We start from the raw sequence: 23325 nt of genomic DNA, 5'->3' as shown, positions 1-23325 counted from the left end.
GAGGTTAGCCATACAAATACAAACATTAAACCCAGTCAGTAACGTAATAGATGTCGGATTAACATGACAATCGCTCGTTGTTATTCATGCCCTTGAATTGCGTAGTGTAGTTGAATGGGTCAGATTCCCATCTTGTTAATCTGATCTTTAGATTTTAGTACTGCAAATGGTGAGAGAACTTGGAGTAATGTGATGATAAACAATGACTGCAGTAAAAAAGAGAGCATGTTTTGATTTTGTATGGACACATAACAAATCTAAGGTGGCAAGGACTTGTATCTAATTGTTATTGATCTCTTCCTTCAGTACAAAAATTATCAGATGGAACACTTTGTACGCTTATTGATAGTATATGTCCATCATTCCCAAAATCCAACTTGTGGTGTTGGATTGACCGAGGGGTCACCATTGGTATTGGGTAATCTTCTAGTGTTGAGATTAAACTTGATTCCCTTGTTCCAATTTCTAATTGCTTGTTCATAATGCCAGTCTCATGATGACATTGAGAAGGATAAGCATGGTCCTTGTAAATATCTATTTTCTATCAGATGGACTTAACAAGTGAGACAGACGGGCATATAACTCATATTGTAACCCAGTAGAGACAGTTCTTATGATGCAAATGTTCATGGTGTCTGGTTTCATTATTTTTCCTGCTGTGTGAGTGTGAGAAAAGAGAGAGAGTGGTAAATTGTATCTGATATTTCTAAAAAAGTCAGAAGATGCAGTGTTTTTAGTAGTTACAGAAACAAGGATAGAGGGGGGAATTGTACTCAGTTTAGTGTCTTGAACTGCACAACATAGCTGTGATCTTGCTTGCAGGATGGCATCACTGCAGTAGCTAAAATCTGTCCATTGTTATCATCTTCATGTTTTAAGGAAGTTGTTGCGACAGCTATGTTTTGTAATAGGTGGATTTCCTGGTTTCTTCTATGCTTGCTATCCTAGCATCTTTTTCTCAACAGGATGCTGCAAAGGGACTCAATCACAACCTTTGTCCCATGGAGGCTGAATTTGCAAGACCAGCATGGGTTTTTGGACATAACTCATATGACTTTTCGCCAGAAAACACAGTAATCTGCTCTTATAGGTGAGCATCTCTTTTACACTCACATATTTTCTACAAGAACTAAATGTATTCGGGTCAAGTATCTTGTCAAATTTTGTGAACATATCCTAAATTACACCAGGTTGAGAAGAGGAGGGTAAAGCTCACTGGATTAGGACTCTGAGAATTAGCGGTTCAGAGCAATTGACTTTATTGCATCTGAATCCTGTACACTAGCAGCCACCTCTAAGAGAAGCTTTAATATCCTGCTTGCAGTCGTAAAAAGAACAGTTCCTGTTCCATCTTGGCTTTTTTGTACATAAGTTTTTGGCAAATTTCTTTCTGCCTCTGTTGCCTGGTGCATTTACATAATGATATGTTGAATGGCAATTGCTGGCCCATCATTTGCATTCATATCAGGTTCTTACCCTGATGCCATCCTGCACTGCTCAAAGAGGAATATAAGGAGCATAGTTAAGAAAGACAGGTGCTTTTGGGAAAACTGTCTGAATTGCTAAGCGTGCTATTGCAGGTCTCATAACTGCAACTTGTTCTTAGGATAATGAGATGGACAACCACTAACTGCCAGCACATGTTTCGTCACAACCATGAGGAATGAAATGAAACTTTGGAATGAAAAGTTGATCTTGTACTTTTTTGTTTGCTTTTAAGCAGTACAGGGAAGTTTTGGGGAAAATGAAACGTTGAACTGATTCAGTATGTGTTATTGTATAGCTGGTATATCTGCAGTTTTGAGCTTTGGTAACTAGGGATTTATGCCACACGTTCTTTTCACCTCTTTAAAACAATCAGCTTATTAAAATCATCATCTGTGGGCCATGGTGCCATCTTAGTACCATGATATATCTGGTTATGTAGAGAGTACTTGTATCCGATGCTTAATAGGAATTGGATTTGTAGCGAAAACAAAAGAGAAATCCTTGGGTGCAGGGAGAAAGGAACATCTTACCTTGCAAAGCTAGATGTATCATCAGGAGCTTTAACCAACTTGGAGCTTCCGTTCACGGAGATATATGATTTGGTGCGATACTTTTGGCTTGCTTGATTGAAAAAAATGATGTGAAGTTAATCTTTCAATGGTAGTAGAGTTGCAGATAAAAGTAAGAAAGTGTAAGAAGTAAGATGCATGTAATATGTGAGATAACCCTTTTTGGAGTGTTTGAGATCTATAGTAAGAAAGTGTAAGAAGTAAGATGCATGTAATATGTGAGATAAACCTTTTGGAGTGTTTGAGATCTATAGTGAGTGCAAGTTCCAAAACAATATAAACATCATGATCAACATCTTGCACATGTATTGAACATGGAAAGTTTTAGAAAACAGAAAACTGCAAAGAATGCTTTCGATTCTCAATTGGATTGTTTTCTTGAGAGTGATGACCGAGACAACACAATTTGGAAGGGAGTGTTTGTACTTCGAAACAAATTTGGAGTAGGGTAGTCATATATAGCTCCCTCCAATGCACCCATTGTGTGATAGTTCAAATATTATTTAGGGTTTAGGGTTTAGGATAGGCAGGGGTGTTCATGGACTCAAATTTTCCCAGTTCTACTAATTTTTGGATCGATACTGGCTTCCACTATCGTTTTTAGCTTATTCTCCTTTTTTCTTATTATTCATACATATATGCTACCAAGGCTGTTCTTCATGTTAGTAGATGCTTTCCAGCTACCCAGGCCTGACATATGTATGCGTTCTTCCCTTGGTCGAACGAGAACTTTGTGCAATAGTATGTTTGGTCCGAGATTTAATGCAGTTGTTGTAGAGAGGGTGTCTTGTCTTGACAGTACTAGAAGCTATCAAAGAGGCATAGACCTGACCTCAAAACCTCTCTTGAAGTTTCTAGCTTTATTTGTGGTGAGAAATCCATTGACAGCTTGGCTGTTTCAGATATCCTAATTCATTCAGTCTCTTGTGATCTTCAAACTTGTGCTAGCCTAGTCTCCATGATCACTCGGGTCTTGACAAGATGAAGTTGGAGTTCGGAGGGGCTGCACGGTGGCTTTAAGAGGATGAGGAAGAGAAGAGAGCCCTTCTTGCAGACTCAGGACTGTGGTCCCATTTTTCACGTAACCCCTCTGATGGTTTGGCATTATAGGCCACTAGATTGGTTGTTCACAAAATCATTGTACTTATGATGTACTTCACTACTCTCTACGAGGTTCTTTGTCTTTTACATGTTACCTCAGGGGAATCTTCTTTGAGGTGCTATTAATACCACAAAGTGATGTCCAAGCTATCATCATTGCCTTTGGGAATGAGATTGATCTACCTCTTGGATAGTCTTTGGTATACATCTTGATACCATAATCTCTTGAAAAGTGTGTCATAGCTTTCTCACTAATATTTTTCAAATAATCTTGAAATGTCCTATCTAAATGGTCTATTGGGCACTTGTCTCATGACAAGGTTGCATAGGCTCTTATGATCTCCTCCTTGGAGAGGTGGCAATAATTGTGTATTTGAAATAACTCTTAGAGTGCTTTGCTTGGGAGTAACTCGCAGAGTGCTTTGCCACACTCCTTGATCATCCACATCTCTAGAGGGTCTAGTCATGGGATCCTCCCAAGCTAGGAAACTTGAGAGGTAGGGAAGATGAGGCCACTACAATATGGACAAACTTCCAAGATCCATATAACTTTGAGCTCCCTAGTCTAGTAAAGGTAGCCTAGAGATACAATTGATACAATGTTGTGTGTCAAGAGAAAAAGAGGCTAAGTGGCTAGGTGTAACTACGTTAGTCAAAGAGATTGAGTAGACCATGAGACTCCTCTTATGGAATGTTAGAGGCTTCCATGGATGGCGCAAAGATCAAGGATAGAGTCTTCTCTGAGAGATTCTTGGATGGACCCTAGTGGGATGCTTTCCAGATATCCTTATGATTTAGGAGTATCATCTTTTTGTAGCCCACATATTGATTGTGACATCATGTTTCCAAGGAGAGATCTTTGGATCTGAGTTTATTTAGAGGAATGTTGCCCAATATAAATAGATGTAGAGTTTTGGACATTGGTGAGATAATATATACCTTAGGTGGAATACTGGATTGTAAGTGGAGACTTTAGTGGAGTCTGTGGAGAATAAGAGAGGTAGGAGTGGTGAGACTATTAGAGATAGTGAGCTGACAACTTGGGACAAGCTGCTTTTTTTTGCTTGTGGCTAAAATCTGTGGTTTGCCGTTGGAGCTTGGTTGGTCTACTAGCTTTCTACAATCTCCTACTAGTCTACAAGCTTGATACATGTCTTTGAGAGAGAGAGCAATTGAGCTCAATTGATCTAGTGCTTTTGACAGGAATAGAGATACTTTTCTAGGAGTTAGCATGTTTTATCATCTCTACCATGAGGGTGAGCTTAGATTACTTGTTGCACAACTTTTTGGAAAGCTAGATTCTTTGCAAAGGGATATGTCTATTGCTAGGAAGCACCTACACAAGGAAATGATGTCCTTAATACCTTGTGTGCATCGTCAAGGGGATGATGGCCTTAGATGGTTCTTCCTTGATTCGAGGGCACATTTTCAAGGGAATGCTAGCCTAAAATGGATCTCTAGTGAGCAAAAAGTTGATGGGAATGCTTGTCCTTTCTAGATCATTATGTTTATCAACATGTGTATGGGTGATTTCCAGTTCTAGGTGATTCTATGATATCCATGCTAACTAGTTGTGGTGTCTACTTGTAGGAGTTTTGCATACATTCCTTTAGTCAAGGTACTTGTGAAGTATCTGTAGTCTATTTATGTATTCATTGTTAAGATGGATCTTTTGGATGATGTGTCGTGCATGTATATGTGGATTTCATATAGAGATCTTTGTTGACAATTCAATTGCTCTTAGATGGACCTCACTTCAAATAATTGTTTATTTGGTATTTGCATTGAGTTTGTTGTGAGATCACAATTATTTAGATTATCTTAATAGAGAGATTACATTATTGGGATGAGGTAGAGGTTATATGGTCGTATATTAATTCATTATCTATTAATATATTTTTAGATTATCCTTGAGTATGAATAAACTCTAGGTTACTAAAAAGTAAGTGCAATGGTACAATAGTATGTGTATATATGATATTGTAATATATAAACATAGCAAAATGCATTTTTAATGATGAACATTAACTTTTTCGTAGTTGATTTTTATTAAATTGTTGATTTTCAACAACATCAATTTATTTGATCAAGCCTCTTTAACATAAATAATATTATAGTATTAAATTTAAGATAAGCTTTTCTTTGGAATCAGAATAAGCTTTCTTTATGGTATGCTTTGCTATTTTCTTTATATAGTCCCTTTTTGGAAAGTTTTCTTAGCTTTTTTAAATCAAAGCAATAGAATTCATGCAAAACTAAGGAACAAGGTAAAAAGATAATGTTGTTGTTTCTCTCTCATTTGAAATTGGAATTTAGAGCTTTTAGAGTGGTTTTGGGGGGGTTTTGGCACGTTCTAGACATGGTGATGATGTCAAATATTCATGATACCTCATATAAGAAAGACTTTATGAGGAGAATCAATATATTTGTGAGTGACTTTTCACATAAGAAAGAGTTGAGAAGCATAAAGAATTCAAGGAAAGAAGTCCATTTGCTTCATGGAGACAAAGCCATAGGAATGATACGAGTTGATCAAGAAGGCCAACTACTTCCAAGAGGTGGTGGAATAAATGAAATATCACATTTTATTTTACAACAAAGAAAGAGATGGTGTTGAAGCTTGCCCTTTTTTTCGAAGTCATTAAGTGCCTTCTCTGATGGATCCTCATCAAGTGATGAAGAGTCATACCCTGCTCATGGAAGGCCTCGTCATCAACATATGTGTCTATTGAGCAAAAATATGGATTACTTGCTGATTAGCCTCTTAAACAGCCCCAAAACACACTAAAAATGCTCTTTTAGAGTAAAACCCTAAAATGGGGAACGATTCGAGAGAGTTTAGTGGAAACCCTAAAACAGGGAGCGATTTGAGAGAGTTTGTGTTTTGGTGACCAGCCTGCTGCCATTCACTATTCAGCACTCCTACAATCCGATTGATGGTAAGACTTAGGATCCATCTTCGGTGGACGTCACACTCCAACATTGCTCTGTCCTTGAGCACATTGTACACTCTTACATTCATTTACAGTATTCATTCACTTCAGAGTTGTGTTCTCTCTCTCCCTTTTTCTGTTTGTGTTTGAGTTTTGAGTTTTGTGTTTAGGGTTTGAGTTTTTCCCTCTGTGTCTGTGTCTGTCTCTTTGTGTTTCTGTCGTGGTCGTACACTCTATGTGTCCTCAATGCAAACCCTAGCAATTTCCTTCACATGGTATCAGAGCTAGTGCTCTTATAAAGAGTGCTCTGCGGATATTGTGGAGAGCTAGTCTTTGTGCGCGGCACACAATACAACTTGTAACTAAATCACAATGTACCAGACACCTTCTTCTCCAGTTTCTATGATGTCTTATCAGCCTTCTCCATCATTGGAGGCTCTGAGATGGCATGATGGACTCCGTGAGAAGAACGACACTCCACCTTCACCAGATTTTACTAACATGACAAAGGACTTTGAGGAGTACTATTGCAACAAGTATGGTGATGTTTACACCCCTCCTACCAGTTTTGCTACCACATTTGGACCGGTTGGTGAGGCTGGCCACCTCTCCGATCATGGAGGAGATACAGCATTCGGATCGTCTGGTGATTCATCTTCATCATCTCAGCCAGGTCCAATGTCAAGTTTGTACAATTCTTTTGTTTTGCATGAATCAAAACCCTCGCCTGTTTCTTCTTTTGAGGTACAGGATCTGGATGGCTTTGCATATGTGAACTTCAATAGAGAGGGCTCACGAAGAAGACGAAATTCAGGTACATCTACAGCTTCTGTTTCATTTGAGCATATCACACACACTTCTCACTTCCCTCCCATCCCACCCTCTTCTATATCACACCTCTCATAATCTTTCCAAAACCTTGGATTACACTCCACATCTGTATCACACATCCTCGGGGTTGAATCTTCCATCTCCGCTCCTAGCAGCTTTTCCTTCTCTACCCCATTCTCTACCTCTTTGCACCATGGTACCTCGTCAGGGGGAATGCCACCCTTTAACATAGTGTCTCTCACCTTTCAACACATAAGCACACCCATAACTTAAGCGACGACTATGATGGGGATGCCCCTCACTATCCCCAGCTTCACAACTCCCATGACCAATCATACGTAGGGATTTCCATCCTCAGCTTATGGTGTGCCTTCAGACTCTCCTTGGGTTACACCTACGTAGGGATTCCCATTTTCTACTCACCGTGTTCTCGTCCCATCTCCTTCGGTTTCTCATGTGGCTACCATGCCCATGCCTAGTCAACCCATCCCTATCTATGGATCCACCTTGTACACTACACGCATGTTTGGTGGGCACTCTGGGACCCATTCTCAAGTGTACTCCACTCCCCCATCCTACCCACACTACACTTTTTCACACTATCCATCTCTAAGCACTACCACTCTTGTTGCAACGGCCAACAATGCCTTCATGGATAAGACACGTTTTAATGGGTCAAATTTTACCACCTGGTCTAATTTCATACAACAAGTGCTTGAGTCTCATGGTCTTTGGGACCTCCTCATTGGTCTAGAGGCTATGCCGGACCCTCAACTAGCTCACTCTGATTGCATTCGTCAATGGAGAGCCCGCAATGCCACAACCAATGTTGAGCTGATGTAGGGATTGCTTCCTGAGTTTCACTCTCAGTTTGCAGCACTTCCCGCTCGCGTCAGAGTGTTGGAGTCACCTTCTCAACCGCTATGCAGCTCGTGATCATACTCGCCGCATCAATCTCGACTTTGAGCTTCAAGAGTTTTCTATTAAGGAAGGGGATGATCTAAAAGTCAAGTTGCTTGAATATAGACGGTTACTTGGCGAGTTCGCCACTACTGGCTCTCCAAAGTTAGATGACGATCAGGTTACATTCTTGTTGAATAAGTTGCCCGACAAGTATTTTAATTTCATTCAACACATTATCTCCCAACCTAGATTGCCAACCTTCTACGGGTTTGAGTGCTAGTTCTTGCGTTACGCGAGGTTGTATGATCAAGTCCACAAAAAATCCTCATTACAGCCTTATTCAGAGTAGAGGGGGTTGGTTGTCTCTTCTTCCGGAGGGACAACCACTAGTGGCAAGAACTCGCTAGATGTGAAGGCAAGCCAATTAAAGGGTGACTCCTCTTTCTCAGATGGAACCAAAGAATCTAGACCTATCTAGTAGCAACTCCATATTGCCAGAGAGTAGGCCATGTGGACGAGGAGTGTTGCCCAAGGTCTTCCATCTAAAAACCCTCAGCAGACCGCTGCGACTGCATAGTCGAGTGGAGCTATGCTCTCTACTCATGCTTCATCTGGTCCTTTAGCACCCGTTGTTGTTGCTGTTGGACATGTGACTTGAGTACAGCCTCAACAGTCCATCTCTTTCACTACCCCTGAGGGATTGGTTGATTGGTTTGCAGGTTTCGATCTTGTTGGATTTCATGCATCCATCTCATCTTCCTCTCCACCTCATCAAGTGTTCCCTTGGCAGAGCCCTACTACTGGACATACGTGATGATAGCCATCTTCTTCAACTCGCATTGTTGAGAGTGGAAAAAAATTGAAATTTTGACTAATTTTTGTTGTTTTTGAGGATTAAATGATTGATTTTTGATGGATTTAGAGTGATGTATGGTTGTTAATGGAAGTGTTTGAGAGTGTTTTGGATGATATTAATTATCTTTTGGAAGTTCATGATGATTCTTAGTGGAGATATGAAGCTCTGTGATGTTTTGATAGGTTCTGTTGAGGTTCTGTATATCCTCTGTATAGCTTATTTTTTGTTTTGATTTTCTTCTGTATGAAGGATGGATTGATGATTGATGAAGATTGAGATCTTTTAGAAGCTTATTGAATAGTTTTTGATAGTTTGGAATGGATTGAGTGTGAGTTATGAGGTTCTGATGACCTTCTGTAATCCTCTGTAGACCTTTTGTAGAGCCTCTGTCTCTGCTCTGTCTTTGTACTGTAACTGTATTGTAGCTGCTTTGGTACTAAGTAACTGTTCTGTAGGCCTTCTGTAAGTGTTCTGTAGAATGTATGTGTGACTTTGGAAAAGTTTTTTAACTTTTGGAAAGGATGAATCTAAGTTCAAAAGAGCTAAAACAAGTGGAAGAAACAGCTGTTGAAGATTGAAGAGAAGACTGAGTGACAATGACAGTAGTGAGCTGTGAAGAGACACTGTAGTGGCTCTGGTGACTCTTCATATCAAACATACCTCTTGGGAGGTGCATCCACGACCTAAGAAGGATTATTGAGAGTTATTATGAGAGTATTGTAGTGAGGAGATTATGTACTATTGATAGAGAGAGAGAGAAAGAGTCAAAGATAGTCAATTCTATCAAAACAGTGTAAGTGTATATGAGAGATTGAGAGAGAGAACTATGAAGACATTGAAGATGAATACTATGTGATTGATCAAAGATGGTGTATTCTTTTATGTTCCTTGTTCTATTGATGGATTCTATGAAGATATTGAAGACTATGGTTGATTCTATCAAATCCGTGGGAGATATCTACTATGATGCTGCGTGAAGAATTGCTGTTTTCTTTGTTTTGATGATTAGATGAATGAAATAAAAGCTTGTTGATGTTACAAGATAGATTTTCTTGCAAGAGAATTCCCTTTTTCTCGGTGTTCCTATTAGGGCTCCACGCATGCCTCTAGGTCCTTTCGGATACCCTAGGTCAGTCTAGCATTTATTTTTTGCACTCTTAGAGTCGGGCCATAGGATTCATTATCCTTGGTCTTTCCATTTTTTTGTCTTCTGGTGCATTTACTCATACACATATACATTCATTGTATTTATTTTGAGTTAAATTTTCTTTCGGTTTTGTTTTGCTTTGGAGCATCTAACCACTAACCTCTGTGTTTGGAGGTTCTCATCTCTTTTGCAAGGTTTTGTCTTTCAGTATAGGGCTAACTTGCAGATTGCTTTGGTCCTCCCTAGGCTAGAGATGTGGGGATGTGCACGGTTCCTTTCATGGGGTTTCATCATCCTAGGAGTGTTTGCTCTTCTTCCAGCATGGCGGTTTCCCCTCCCGAGACGGATCATGCAGCATCTCTCTCGATGCTATCATGGCAGTGATTTTTACCTTGCTCTTCTAGCGGGGTGCTTCATCACTTCATCTTCTTTCATTCCTTATGGTTCTCGACACCATATGAAGACCGACATCAGGCTCCTCTTTCTTCTTCGGCATCTACATCCAGGTTGAGGGGGGTTCCTATCCTTCTTGGTATTCTACAGGCTCTAGCACTTTGGCTTCAACATCGGCTTCTTCCCCTTGTTGTACCTTACCCTTTGCATTGCATGATTACATCATCCTTGTACTAGGGCGCTTGGGCAAGCGAACAATTTCCCCACAAGGGACACTGTCCAAGTGGCACTTGCTGCATGAGCATTCTTCAGCATGTAGCATACTTTGCATCTCATTGTGCAGAGCACCACTTGCGCGGATCCTAAGTTGTTTCCATCGGCGGCTGTTGTTACTACACCACCATCCTTCTTCATCACATGGATATCTCATCACTGGGCTAGGTAGGGCTTGGTAGGCCACTGGGCAGCCGACGTAGACCCTTTGTTCGATGCCCTGTCCTCTTTGGGGTGACCACTTGGATTTCCTTGGTAAGATAACCATTGCCTCTGTAGTCTTGGTAGGCCATTGGACAGCCGACGTGCACCCTTTGTCCGATGCCTTGGTTGCTTCGGGGTGGGACGCCTGGGGTACATAAACATCACAATGATTGGCCTAACCTTTCAGCTCAGTTTTGGGTCTGACAGGGGATGTTGGGCTAAAATTTGCATTACTTGCTGATTAGCCTCTTAAACAGCCCCAAAACACACTAAAAATACTCTTTTAGAGTAAATCTCTAAAACGGGGAGTGGTTTGAGAGAGTTCAGTGGAAACCCTAAAACGGGGAGCGGTTTGAGAGAGTTTAGTGAAAATCCTAATTTTTGGGGTGCCCTTTCACATCTATGAATAGACAGGCTGCCCCCATTCAGCCATTATCCTTGTTTGCAGGTTACACCAGCCCACACACCTTCTGCTGCTGTTGGCGCCCAATTTCCAGCCTGCAGCCCGCCTCCATCTGCTGTCCAGCCAGCATCGACTGCAGCCACATTATCTGCAGCCTGTCCATTGCTGTAGGCGACAGCTCTCAGCTACTGGCGACTGCCCCTAGCACTGTCAGACACTATTTCGGCCTGTTGTTTATCGCAGATTGTGCACAATTTCCAGCCTCTGATCGGTGGTACACTGCTGCGTTGACCAGTTTCCAGCCTCCAGACTGTTGCGTTTTGGTGACCAGCCTGTTGCCTTTTACTATTCAGCACTCCTACACTCTGACTGGTGGTCACAGACTTGGGATCCGTCTTCGGTGGACGTCACACTGCGACATTGCTCTACCCTTGAGCACATTGTACACTCTTACATTCATTTACAGCATTCATTCACTTCAGAGTTGTGTTCTCTCTCTTCCTTCTTCTGTTTGTGTTTGAGTTTTGATTTTTGCGTTTAGGGTTTGAGTTTTTGAGTTTTACGTTTAGGGTTTGAGTTTTGCCCTCTGTGTCTGTGTCTATGTCTGTCTCTTTGTGTTTTTATCGTGGTCGTAGACTTTGTGTGTCACCAGTGCAAACCCTAGCAGATTCCTTTAGTGTCGACATTCTTTACCCTTGTTTCCGTCTTCATCCCCATCAAGGTTGCATTTTGTGGACGTACACTACCTTTCGTACGGTACTATAGTGTATACTTGTTTTGTATAGTACCGTATGGTTTGTGTGTGTTCAAACTATACGAAAAAAAAGACAGTTTAAATTGTCCCTTCGTACATTTTTTTGAAATTCTGCCTATTCTTTGGGTATTACACATTCAAAATTCTCTGATTTCACAACCCTTCCTCTTTCATACTCCTTTCTATTCTCTTCTCTCTCACCTTAGCCCTTATAAAAGGGCAACACCCTCCCCCCATCTCACCACACAAATTAGTCTCCATCTGCATCAATCTCCCTCTCTTGAGCTCAACTTTTAAGCCTCCATCTTCTATAATCTCTCTCTCTCTCTCTCTCTCTCTCTCTCTCTCTCTGTTTCCCTCAATTTCTCTTCCTCCTATCCCTATCTTTCTCTCTCTCCCTATCCCTTTGCTTGTTGCTTTCCCTCTTCCTATCGGTTTTCCTCTCCTTTTCTTCCTCTCCTCTCCCTCTCCCTCTCCCTCTCTTCCTCTCTTTTTTTTTTGTGAAGATAATTCAATTAAATGGCAATATTTACATCAGATCATTAGGTCGGCCAAGAAAAACGGAATAAACACAAAGCAAGCGGAAAGACATCTAAGACCATAACACACGAATATCACATAGAAAGGACAGCTAGAGTGGAGCGAACAATATCCAGCCAAGGAGCAGCAATGTTAGCAAGAACGACATTAGTTGAAACCATAGAGGTGATCTGCCATAACAATAAACTCTCACCCTCTCTCTCCCTCTCTTCACACTACTTTATGGAGTATAGATATGGAGGCTCAGTCTTGACCACCGTAGGAGATTAGGACGCACTTATGACAGATGGAGGACGATGGAGAAACCCCTAGTATCCAAGATATCCAGGGATCATCAGAGCCGAGCTAGCAGCTACACCGATTGTGGTAGAGGCCCTCACCTGATCGGTTGCATACATACATAGCCTATGGGACTTACCCAGACACAGATATGCACGGTTGGCCCTTGAGTCCTCTAGGCAGCTTGCCAGAGAGGGTGATACTTCATGTTGGTATGCACAAGTTACTCCCCTTCCAGTACTCCCTTGATGTACCATCTCTTGATCTGAGCAGGTTAGAGATCCGCAAGATCATTAGGATGGATCTTACCTAGTTGGATATTAGGCGGACATGGTTGATGCTAGGGCAGGAGCTAGGGACAAAGATGACTTTCTACAGTGAGCATTTTCTTCATACCACAGATGATGGATTTATTGTTCGCCCGAGATACGTGGACACCCACCTTTCCCATGGGATCAAATGTACTATGGGCCAGTTGTGCACCTCCTCACATTAGCTACAGATTGAAACTGGCAGATATAGATCCGTCCCACTAGAGGAGCACATATGCTATATATGCCAATTAGAGCCAGAGACAGAGGCCCATTATATTTGCCGCTGCCCAGCGTATTATGATGTCCTTGTTTTTTTCCGCTATCTCTTTAGAGACGGATTTGGACCATTATCTAGAGTCATGGATTTTACCGATCAACGATGCCTTGGCCTCTTTCTTTTTGAGATACGACAGCTTCCTGACATGCGCCTCAGGAGTACAACTGCTAGAGAACATCGAGGCCCTTCATAGAGGCAGCTCACAGATTTCTTTGCAAAGGAGACTCAGAAGACTTCAATACAATTACAGTCACAGTCCACACGAGAGCCTCTCTTACTGCCACAGTTCACACACAGACAAGGAGTATTGATTGATTGAGCTGTTTAGCTTAGCCGATCCAGACGTCCTAGGCCTTGACACAGACACTGACAACACCTTCATAGGCGGATACAGGGGATTATTGCTTAGGCTAGAGCTAGGCCTTGTATACCCACAAGAGATTGTGCCATTTGGAGCTCATTGTTACTAGATAGAGCTCTATGTTTTACACATAGCCATAGTTAGTTTCCTTTCTTATTTTGCTTTGTGCTACACATTTTACCCAAACAGTCGTACCATCATATACATGATTGTAACTCATTGTCTCATAGGTCGTTTTGGCCTTTTGTAGACGTTAATATATCATATCATATCATTTCATTTCTCCCCCTCTCTCTCACTTTCAAGCTTCATTCATACATATTACATCCTCTCCCTGTCCCTGTCCCTCTCCCTCTCCCTCTCCCTCTCCCTCTCCCTCTCCCTCTCGCTTTTCCAATTTCCTCTTCCTCTCCCTTTCCCTCTACCTCTCGCTTTCCCAATTCCCTCTTCCTCTCCCTCTTCTCGTTTCTTCTTATTCTTCTCCACAATGCCTAGGCTTTTCATGATCTATCTTTAAGTTGCACATTTTATGTGTGTAAGCTGATTTTATATACAATTTTATATGTATTTTTCAAATGAACGTATGAAACAAAGTATTTTATTCTCAAGATTTTTGTGTATATTCCATACCGTACATATTCAAGTATTGAACATATTGTACTAAACGTACAAAACCACCCCGATCCCCATCAATCAGTTCATCTTCTTGAACCTCTAGATTTGAGCATGGATGAAGGCATAAGACGAAGAAGACCGAGTCACTATCTAAGCTTGAAAAGAAGATTAAGTATAGGATCAATGATGGTTCATAAAATCCTTATCTTTTTCTTAAGTTTTTTTATCAATTACAAATCTTATATGGTTGTGAGAAGTATAAACATAGTTGCCTTCGTACGTCGTATAGACAAGTTCGTACGGTACAAACCGTACGGTACGTATCCGTATGAATTCGTACGAATTTTTGGGCCTATTTGGGCCACATCGCCTGCGCCACCTGGATCCCACGTCTTGCATTTTTTGCGCCCCCGCTTTTACTCCACCTGCCTGCGTGGCACTTTTTGGGGGGTGGGAAGCCTTGGATACCTCACCCCACCCCCTTTTCCAGCCATGCACTCCCCTCCCTAGCCCTCTTTGGATCCTCATAGCTGGCAGCCCTCTCTTTGACCGTTGACCCCTCTTTTGACTGTTTGAACTTTGACCCTTTTCTCATCTACAAAAGGTACTCCTCTCCTCCATACTTCCACACCAATTCAACAAGCACTTGTGACTTACCATTCTCATCTTCCTCTCTTGGATCTTGATTCTTGAATGGACTTGTGATTTGTCATTCTCGAATCTCACCTCCCATCCCCTCTTTTCCGCACCCTATCGAAGCATTTGCCATTCTTAAATCTCATCTCCCATCCCCTCTATCCCACACCCTATCAAAGCATTTGCCATTCTCATCTCCCATCCCCTCTCTCTCACTCTTGCTCTTTCAACTTTACCCCAACCCTCGGGCCTCTCAAGTCTCCGTCTCAACTTTCAAGAGTGGAGACTCAAGTCTCTCTCTCTCTCTCTCTCTCTCTCTCTCTCTCTCTCTCTCGGGCCTCTTTATCCGTCATTGGTGCCATGACTCGTGAGAAGCACGAGGCCTTCAATTTGCATGCGATCCATGTGGAGAGGGACACAAAGAAGTCCAACTCCCACCATTGGACATGCAAGTATTGCGGGAAGCGCTATACAAGTGGTGCAACTCGGCTTCTCCAACATCTTTCCAAGACGAGGGGGCAAGTTGCTCCATGCAAGGAGATCCCTCAAAACATTGCGGAGGAGATTCTCGCCAAGATGAGAGAGGGATCCACAAGAGGAGGAGAAAGTGGCTTATCAGCATCAACTCCTATGCCTACTAACGAGGAAGCATCCAATGTGGGCGTATCTTCAACTGATGCGGGAGAGGCCTCTACCATTGGTAGTGGGGGCTCCACATCCGTATCCGTCTCTGGTAAAAGACAAAGAGTGGAGGCTCATGCGATGCTAGAGAGAGAATCGTCCCTCTCTTAAGCTCCTGGTCATGTGCGTGGATTGATTGCCTTTTCTAGAGAAAGGCAACGACTTGCGGACATTGAAATTGCACGCACGGTGATTGAGTGCAATCTTGCATTCAATGTCCTAAAGCAAGAGCAATGGAAGAAGATGGTAAAAGCCATTGCCAATGTGGGTCCATGTGAAGGATGGACTGGTATCACATACAACGACATGAGGATGAGAAAGATTGATGAAGAGCCTAAGGAGAGGATTGATAGAGGGCTCGATCCTTTTTTTTTTCCAAATAAAGTGTGGTTGATTATATTACTAAGAAAAACTGATTACAACGGAGAGCTCATGTTCAACAGACTAGTTGGAGCTGATGAAAGTCACAAGTCCGTCATGTATAGAAGCCTCTCAAGGCGGTCTGGGGGAGATTGGGGCAAGAAGCCATGGAGAGGGGGTGTATCGCCATCTGGGGCTGCAGATACACCTTCGCGAGTAGTTCTAATTGATCAAGTGCGCACTCTCTCTTTCTTTCTCTTATATGGGTGTGCTTAGAGCCAACAATTTATATTCCTTATCCTCATCTTCTTTGAGGTATACGCAGTTTCAACAATCCAACTTTGTGTTGTTATTTTAAGAATAATTAAGAGATCTACTATGAGATGCTTGGTCCATTATATGCCAGAGAAATGCTTTCCAACATAGATGGTTTTCTCATACGAGTGTTTTGATCTTTCTATTCAGTGTGCACCTCTCCTAATTTGATTGAATTAGCATGAAGGGAGATTTACTTCTGCAATATTGAAAATAGGATAATATATTATTGCTTAGACCCTCCCTGGGACCTACGAATTGATTTAAAAGATTCAAAATTTTAATGAGAATCCCTTTGATTAAGAGAAAGGTGGGGTAAGAAGAGGATTGTGAAAAAGAATTTTATGAGAAATGTGCAAAGTAACGTGTATAATTTGAAAGATTGCTTATATAGTAATATCTTAATAGATATATGTATGTATTTATGTATATGTAATTCTATCTTAATGGATGTATGTATTTATGTGTTTGTACTTCTATGATTAACACTTAATGCTCCCTTGCCTCCTTGAATGCATAACATAGGTACACACACATGATTAGAATCATCACTATGTACAAGGGTCTCACGGGATGAGTAAACGCAATGTCCAAACAAAGGAGAAAGCAAGGTCTTTGATATCACACCTTGTCTAGCTAAAAAAGATCCATTACATATTAAATCTTTATTAGCTCATTACACAGCCCTAAAACTCAAAGATAACCAAAGTTTCTGTGTCCCATAAGAAAACACCCAAACTTTGGGAGAATCCACATCTATAAATAGAAGGCTGCCCATTTCCATTAGGGAAAATATGGCCTCAAAAAGAGTATCGCATGCAATTATTTGGAATCCTTAATCTTGGATTTGTCCCTCTTCCATGGTTATCATTGTATGCCTTTTTGTCCGGTGGCCCCGCTACATTCTTAAGTTCCACCTTGTTTTTTGTGATGGACCCCATCTAGAAAGAAGGGGGTCTCTGCCTTTCACCTTGGTAATTATCCTTTTCCATCCTTTAAAATGGGACCCACTATCAAGAGATTCTCAAGTAACATGACCGGCAAGTCATCAAAGTTGAAGTGCGAGATTTGGAAAGATCTATGTAAATGTAGTATGGATTGGAAAGAGATCCTAACATTAAGAATGTTGCCAAAGTTTGGCATTTCTTTGATAAGCTTGTGTCCATAATGTTGAAATCCTCAATAAATCCTTCAACTCAATGTGAATTCCATTAAGTAGTTGAAGATTTCACATAATTAGCTGTCAATGCATTAGGAAAAACAAACATCACCCATTACATGGTACAATATTGACTTCACTTCTTTTGCTTTATTTTGTGTGTATAACTTGATGTCGCAAATCTAATGTCAATAGCCCCTGTTTTGCCAACATATATTGTACATCCCATGAATCATACCTTTTGGAGAGAGATGGATCCTTGGAAATGTGGAGCACAGAAGGTATGGAGAAGTCACATTATCGTACTTGTGGTGCATATTTTAAGAGTACTTGCCATGGAGGAGGTCGTGAAAAGAGGAGCTACTTGAAATGTTCAATTGGTTCTAGATCTTTGGTTGTTTAATCACATTGAAAAATGCAAGGGCCACCTATTAAGCTAAAAATGCATTACATGTTGATTAGCCACTTAAAACAACCTCAAAATAAGCTTAATTAATACAATTACCCATAGAAACAGGGAACGGCCGTTCCGGCCTGTAGGAACGGCCTAACGCGTTCCAAACCTTCCAAGGAGGTGAAACGGCCAGGGAACGTTCCCTGCCGTTCCCCCTGCCGTTCCCTACCATTCCTTGCCGTTCCCCCTGCCGTTCCCTGTTTGGAACAGCCGTTCCAGGCCTATTTACTGAAAATTGACGTTTTTTCTTGTTTTTAAAAAAAAAACTTGGGTCATAGTCCTTCTACCACATATTCACCCATCTCCATAGTTTAATGTGCACACACTAATCTCTCTCTCTCTCTCTCTCTCTCGGGTTGAAGATTCAAAGTGTCAAGACAACCCACAATCTAATTAGGAGTCCATGCAAAGTTCAAATTTGATGCATTATCAACTCTTGCAAATCAGAATCAAATTTCAGCCGATCCTCAATTCCAAGGTATTCATCCATTTATATTGTCTAATTTCAAGGGAAATTGGGATAATTGGGGCAATTCAAGGCAATTTGGAGCTATGGGGGTAATCGAGTCAATGTTGGGACATTTGGGTCAATTTCATGCATTGACGGGTATTGGGGCAATTAGAGGGACATTCTTTGGGGCAGTTTGGGTCATGCAGGGCATATTTGGGGCACTTAAGACATGTGTCGTTCCCCCCGTTCCCGTTCCCCGACCTTGGACGTTCCCCCCGTTCCAGGGGGTCCCGTTCCCGTTCCCGTTCCCCGTTCCAGGTAACTATGCAATTACCAAAGCTTTCATTATAAGAAACATGTTCTTAGAGAGTGTTAGTGTCCCATAAACCAAACCCTAATTTGGGAGGACCATAGAAATGTTAGAGACGTGGTCATTCGTAGATTCCCTAGTGGAAGATAGGTTATGAAACGGATGGAACTTAGAGTTCTTAGTGGCCTGTTGGGAAAGGAAATGTGCCGTCAAATAGAGGTCACCAAGCTATAACTCTCCATGAGCTGTCACTAAACTAGTCTAGACATCAAGTACCTCAACTGTGGTTATGATAAAGAAAACCGCTTGTCCTAATCAGCAAAGCTGTTAATTTGATAAAAGATTCACCCTATATCTGTTAGGTTAGGGCTCGGTAGTATGCGCATACTCACACACACAGATAGTAAACAAGTGATCAACAAGAGAGAAGAGAGTGAAAAGAGGTCTCGGATCCACTATGTGAGAATGATTATGAAAGTACAATTCCTAAGGAGTGTTCACACAAGAACCTGGGAGAAACATGACAAGTGTAACAAAATCCCCCTCGAGTGAATGATGTGAACATATATAGGGAATAGGCAGATCAATCCCTAAATGGTATCAAGCCTAGAGCCTTGTGCAACGCTTCAAAGTTATCTTTAGAGAGAGCTTTCGTAAACACATCTACTAGCTTGTCCTGTGCAGGGACATAAACCAAGTCGATCTTCCTTGCATGGAGCCTCTCTCTAACATGATGATAATGCACCTCAATGTGCTTAGTGCGAGCATGAAAAACTGGATTTCTCGCAATTGTCATGGCACTCTAATTGTCAATATAGATAGGAGTGGCTGACTGCTGTCCCACACCAAGATCGAGAAAAAGGCTCTGAACCTTACACATTCCAATGTAGCTATAAATGCTGTCGTGTAGTCATCTTCATAGCTAGATGTGGCCATTGTAGATTGCTTCTTGCTTATCCAAGAAATGTATGAATCATCAAGCATGAAACAATTGCCACTAGTGGACACCGTCGTGTCAAAACAACCAGCCCCCTCGCTGTTTATAAATGCATGCAAGCAGAGAGTAGTGCCTTTAGGATTAAAGTGCCCTATGTTTGACTGCCTTTAAGATAACGAAAGATACGTTTTACTGCTTGCCAATGTGTAGTACTAGGGTTGTGCATAAAGTGTGCTAATTGAGAGACCCCAAATTGAATATCTGGCTGTGTATTATACAAATACAATAAACAACCAATAGCTTGTTGATAAAGAGAAGCATCAAAAGGTTCTCTTGCATCCTCAGGTGTAAACTTGTTGCCTATCTCAATGGGAGTAGAGATAGGCTTGCAATCTTGCATCTAAAAACATTCAAGGAGCTACCCAATGTACTTAGATTGTTGCAAAATAATGTCCCTGTCAAAAGATGACGTACGAGGGAGACAGTAGGGTTTGCGGGGAGGAACACGGAGTGAACTTGGCAAACATGGAGAAGAGAAGAGAAGAGAGAAGAAACTTTGATAAATGGAATGATGAAGTTCTGAATCATGGAGTGAATGCGATACAAGGGAACAAGGGTGCCGTAGCACAAGGAAGATGATGAAGACAGCCACGAACCACGAACCGCAATGTCCTCTTGAAGGGGTGTAAGGGTAGTGGAGAGGTTGGAGAGAAAAGGTGACAGATTGAATGAATCGGCCGTCAAGAATGAATGAGAGAGTGGCTTATAAATAGGCACAATTAGTCTAGGATGGCGCCCCTTTCTGGGGCTGCCAACCGTAAGCGCAAAACCCAAAAACGCAAAAAACACAAATTGCTGGTGAAGGGTTTCTCAACACCCTCTCTCACGCCCAAAAAGGGGAACAAGAGAAGAGCGAGGTGGAGATGCAATGCTACATGCTGAAGAATGTTCATGTAGTAGGTGCCGTTTAGACAGTGTCCCTCATGGGAAAATTGTTCACTTGTCCAAGTGCCCTAGTACAAAGATGATGAAAACATGCAATTCATAGGATGAATGTCAGACTTTGTATGGTGCCAAGAACCATAAGGATATGCCCGTACTCAATCTCTAGAGGTGGCTCCATATTGAGCAAGTGACCAAGGCAAGAAGAGAAGAGGAGAAAGAAGATATAGAGGATTCCTAAGGTCCAAGATTTCCACCGGAAAGGGAACCTGCAATAAAGAACAATAGACAGAGTGAATTGGAGAACCCGAAACTCAACCTCGGGAGAGAGCCACTAGCTCCGTACATCCATGCTGGAAGGAATACAAAGGCGTCTTCACCAAGTCGCGACTGAACCTCCGAGATCTCATCTAGGTGGTACCTAAAGATCCTGGGTATCAGTAGAAGAGATGATTGGTCAAAGACAACCACCCCAAGAAAGTAGAGGATGAGTGAAGAACTTCATGTGGAGTAGATTCCCCTGCTAAGGCGGGAGGTGGAGGGCTCCCCACTGAAGGGTAGGGCTTAGAATGAGCAAGAGGTGGGCAACAGTCTGTTGTCTCTCATTGGAGCGGATTGGGTAGCCGAAGAAGAGGAAGGAGTCGAGCAGCCACTGTCTCTCAAAAGAGCAGACTGTCGAGGAGACGATATCAAACAATCATTGTCTCTCGATGGAGCGGACTGCAACTCCGTAGGTCGTGGAGGCCACTATACCTGAAAATAAGTGGGAGAAGACTGCCGCTTGCATTGTGACGATCTCTAGGAGGTCGTAGCGCGAATCGATCCTCCATATGCTCGAAAGAACGTAGTGCGCATCGGATGCGCCTTATCGCCTTGAGCATAGTACTTTGATAGCCGATGCACAACGATCTGTGTGGCTCAGAAAGGAGAGGTGGCACAAGAAGTGCTTGGTGGAAGAGGCATATACTTTGGGGGGGTGGGGAGCAAAGGTCGAAGTCGGCAATCTTTGGTGGGATGACCGTTCGTACCGCAACTGAACAATGATGAGTCATGCCATCAACGAAGGTAAGAAAGTACAAACATCACTTGATGGATTTGACATGCATGGGTCCACAAACATCACTATGCACAAGCTGTAATTTTTTATCAGCATGCATGAAACCACCCTTGGGAAATGAAGCACGATGCATATTGCCAAGTACACAACTTTCACATACATTGTGAGTAGGTGCTTTCAACGGAGGGAGATTAAGCATCATATTTTTGCTCTTTAGGCGAAGCAAATTGCCATAATTAAGATGACCATATCGAACATGCCATAATCCAGTGTCATCCACAATGGTGGCATCAACCTGTGATGCATTTTGTAATGCTCTTCTCTCATATAAATCAAGTTGATAGAATTCATTCTACAAAGTACCAATGACAATGAGGGTATCCTAATCACTATAGTCATAGACATTGCATCAATCCAATGGCTTGAATCGCATACGAAGCATTGTTTGCACACACAATAGATCCCCCTTTTTGTACATTTGCATATAATACAAACAAGTCATTAAAGGACATTATGTGTTTAGAAGCGCCACTCTCAAAATACCATGTGTTGCAATTTTCAGCAATTGAAAGATCATGCTTTTGTGATAAAGGATCATATGAACAATGCACAACAAGGGCATAAGATTTTGACCAATGTCCAAGCATGCCAAATGTGCAGTTGCATCTTTTGCATTTGTTGAAGTTTCAGCAACATTGATACCTAATTGTTTCTTCTTTCGACTTGCCATCCTCTTTTTGCATTCTTCAATAACATGCCCCTTCATCTTGCAGTAATTGCACCTCTTTTTCTTAGCACCATCATCGTTGGTGGTTGAAGAGTCCAAAGAAGTTCTTGTGTATATTGAGAGAGAGAGAGAGAGAGAGGAAATGAGAGAGAAAGAGAGGGAGAGGGAGAGGGAGAAAGAGGAAATGAGAGAAACGAGAGGGATGCGCCGCGCTCAATCTCTCTACCCGTAGGGCATAGTCCCATTCCGATCCCCTAAACGGCATGAATCGGGGTTCTAATCTAACACTTACTAAGGGTCGGTTGTTCGTAAAACCTTGTGAGGAGCCTCCCAGTTCTCTGGGACCACCTTGCCATAGGGCGGACCCATCGGGGGTTCCGCCCACCCACTTCCCTGAGTTCGAGGGCTACCATGACTTCCCTTTGTTTCAATGGGTGGTTGCAAATGCTTGATTATTCATACTTATATTAGAGCGATTCAGTCTTGATTGCTCTTCTTGCAACAATAGTGCTATCAACGCATCAAATATGTAAGCATTAGCATCTCCTTTTGCAAGTGAATGGAGTGTAGTGGCAAAATTTTGATAAGTATTTGGTAGACTAGCTAAGACCATAGATACAAGAGGTGCATTAGGAATTATTTCATCAATATTAGCAAGTTGCTCTGTAATGTCGTTGACACGTGTAATGCATGTATTCATAGAATCCCTCTTTGGCATGTGCTTCATCTCAAGTTGCTTACACAAATAGGCTACATGAGCCTTATTGCGCACCTCATACAACGAACCAAGCTTATCCAAGCATCCTTGTCCATTGTGCATGACCGAATGTGCAGGATAACTTGTCTTTTGCATAAAAATGCAATCAAAGCATGAGCTTGGACATCACACTCGTCCCATCTCAACTGATTTGCTATGGAAGGTGCAATAGGAGTTGGAGTTGAAGATCCAGTGGTGATTGTGGATGAGCTAGAAGAAGCTGTGACATTGTGTATAGTAGGGCTTGAAGGCTTAACTTTTGAGCCACATACATAATCCCAAAGTTGCTTGGCAACAA

At 41.9% G+C, this 23325-nt stretch overlaps 1 protein-coding gene across 1 annotated transcript in view; it reads left to right on the top strand.

Moving 5' to 3' along the window:
• The window catches only part of LOC148027204 (alpha/beta-Hydrolases superfamily protein), a 171701-nt gene that overhangs the window by 113089 nt on the left and 35287 nt on the right, over positions 1 to 23325 (top strand). The window contains exons 8-9 of the mRNA XM_087691744.1: positions 966 to 1090; positions 2000 to 2090. Of these exons, the coding sequence (XP_087547870.1) occupies positions 966 to 1090; positions 2000 to 2090 (216 nt within the window). The remainder of the gene's footprint in view (positions 1 to 965; positions 1091 to 1999; positions 2091 to 23325) is intronic.

The sequence above is a fragment of the Lygodium microphyllum genome, chromosome 13, assembly GCF_053477565.2.
Source record: "Lygodium microphyllum isolate KBCC chromosome 13, Lygodium_microphyllum_v1.1.10, whole genome shotgun sequence".
Classification (NCBI taxonomy): domain Eukaryota; kingdom Viridiplantae; phylum Streptophyta; class Polypodiopsida; order Schizaeales; family Lygodiaceae; genus Lygodium; species Lygodium microphyllum.
The sequence above is the reverse complement of the archived record's forward strand: the minus strand, read 5'-3'. Positions and strand labels throughout refer to the sequence as shown.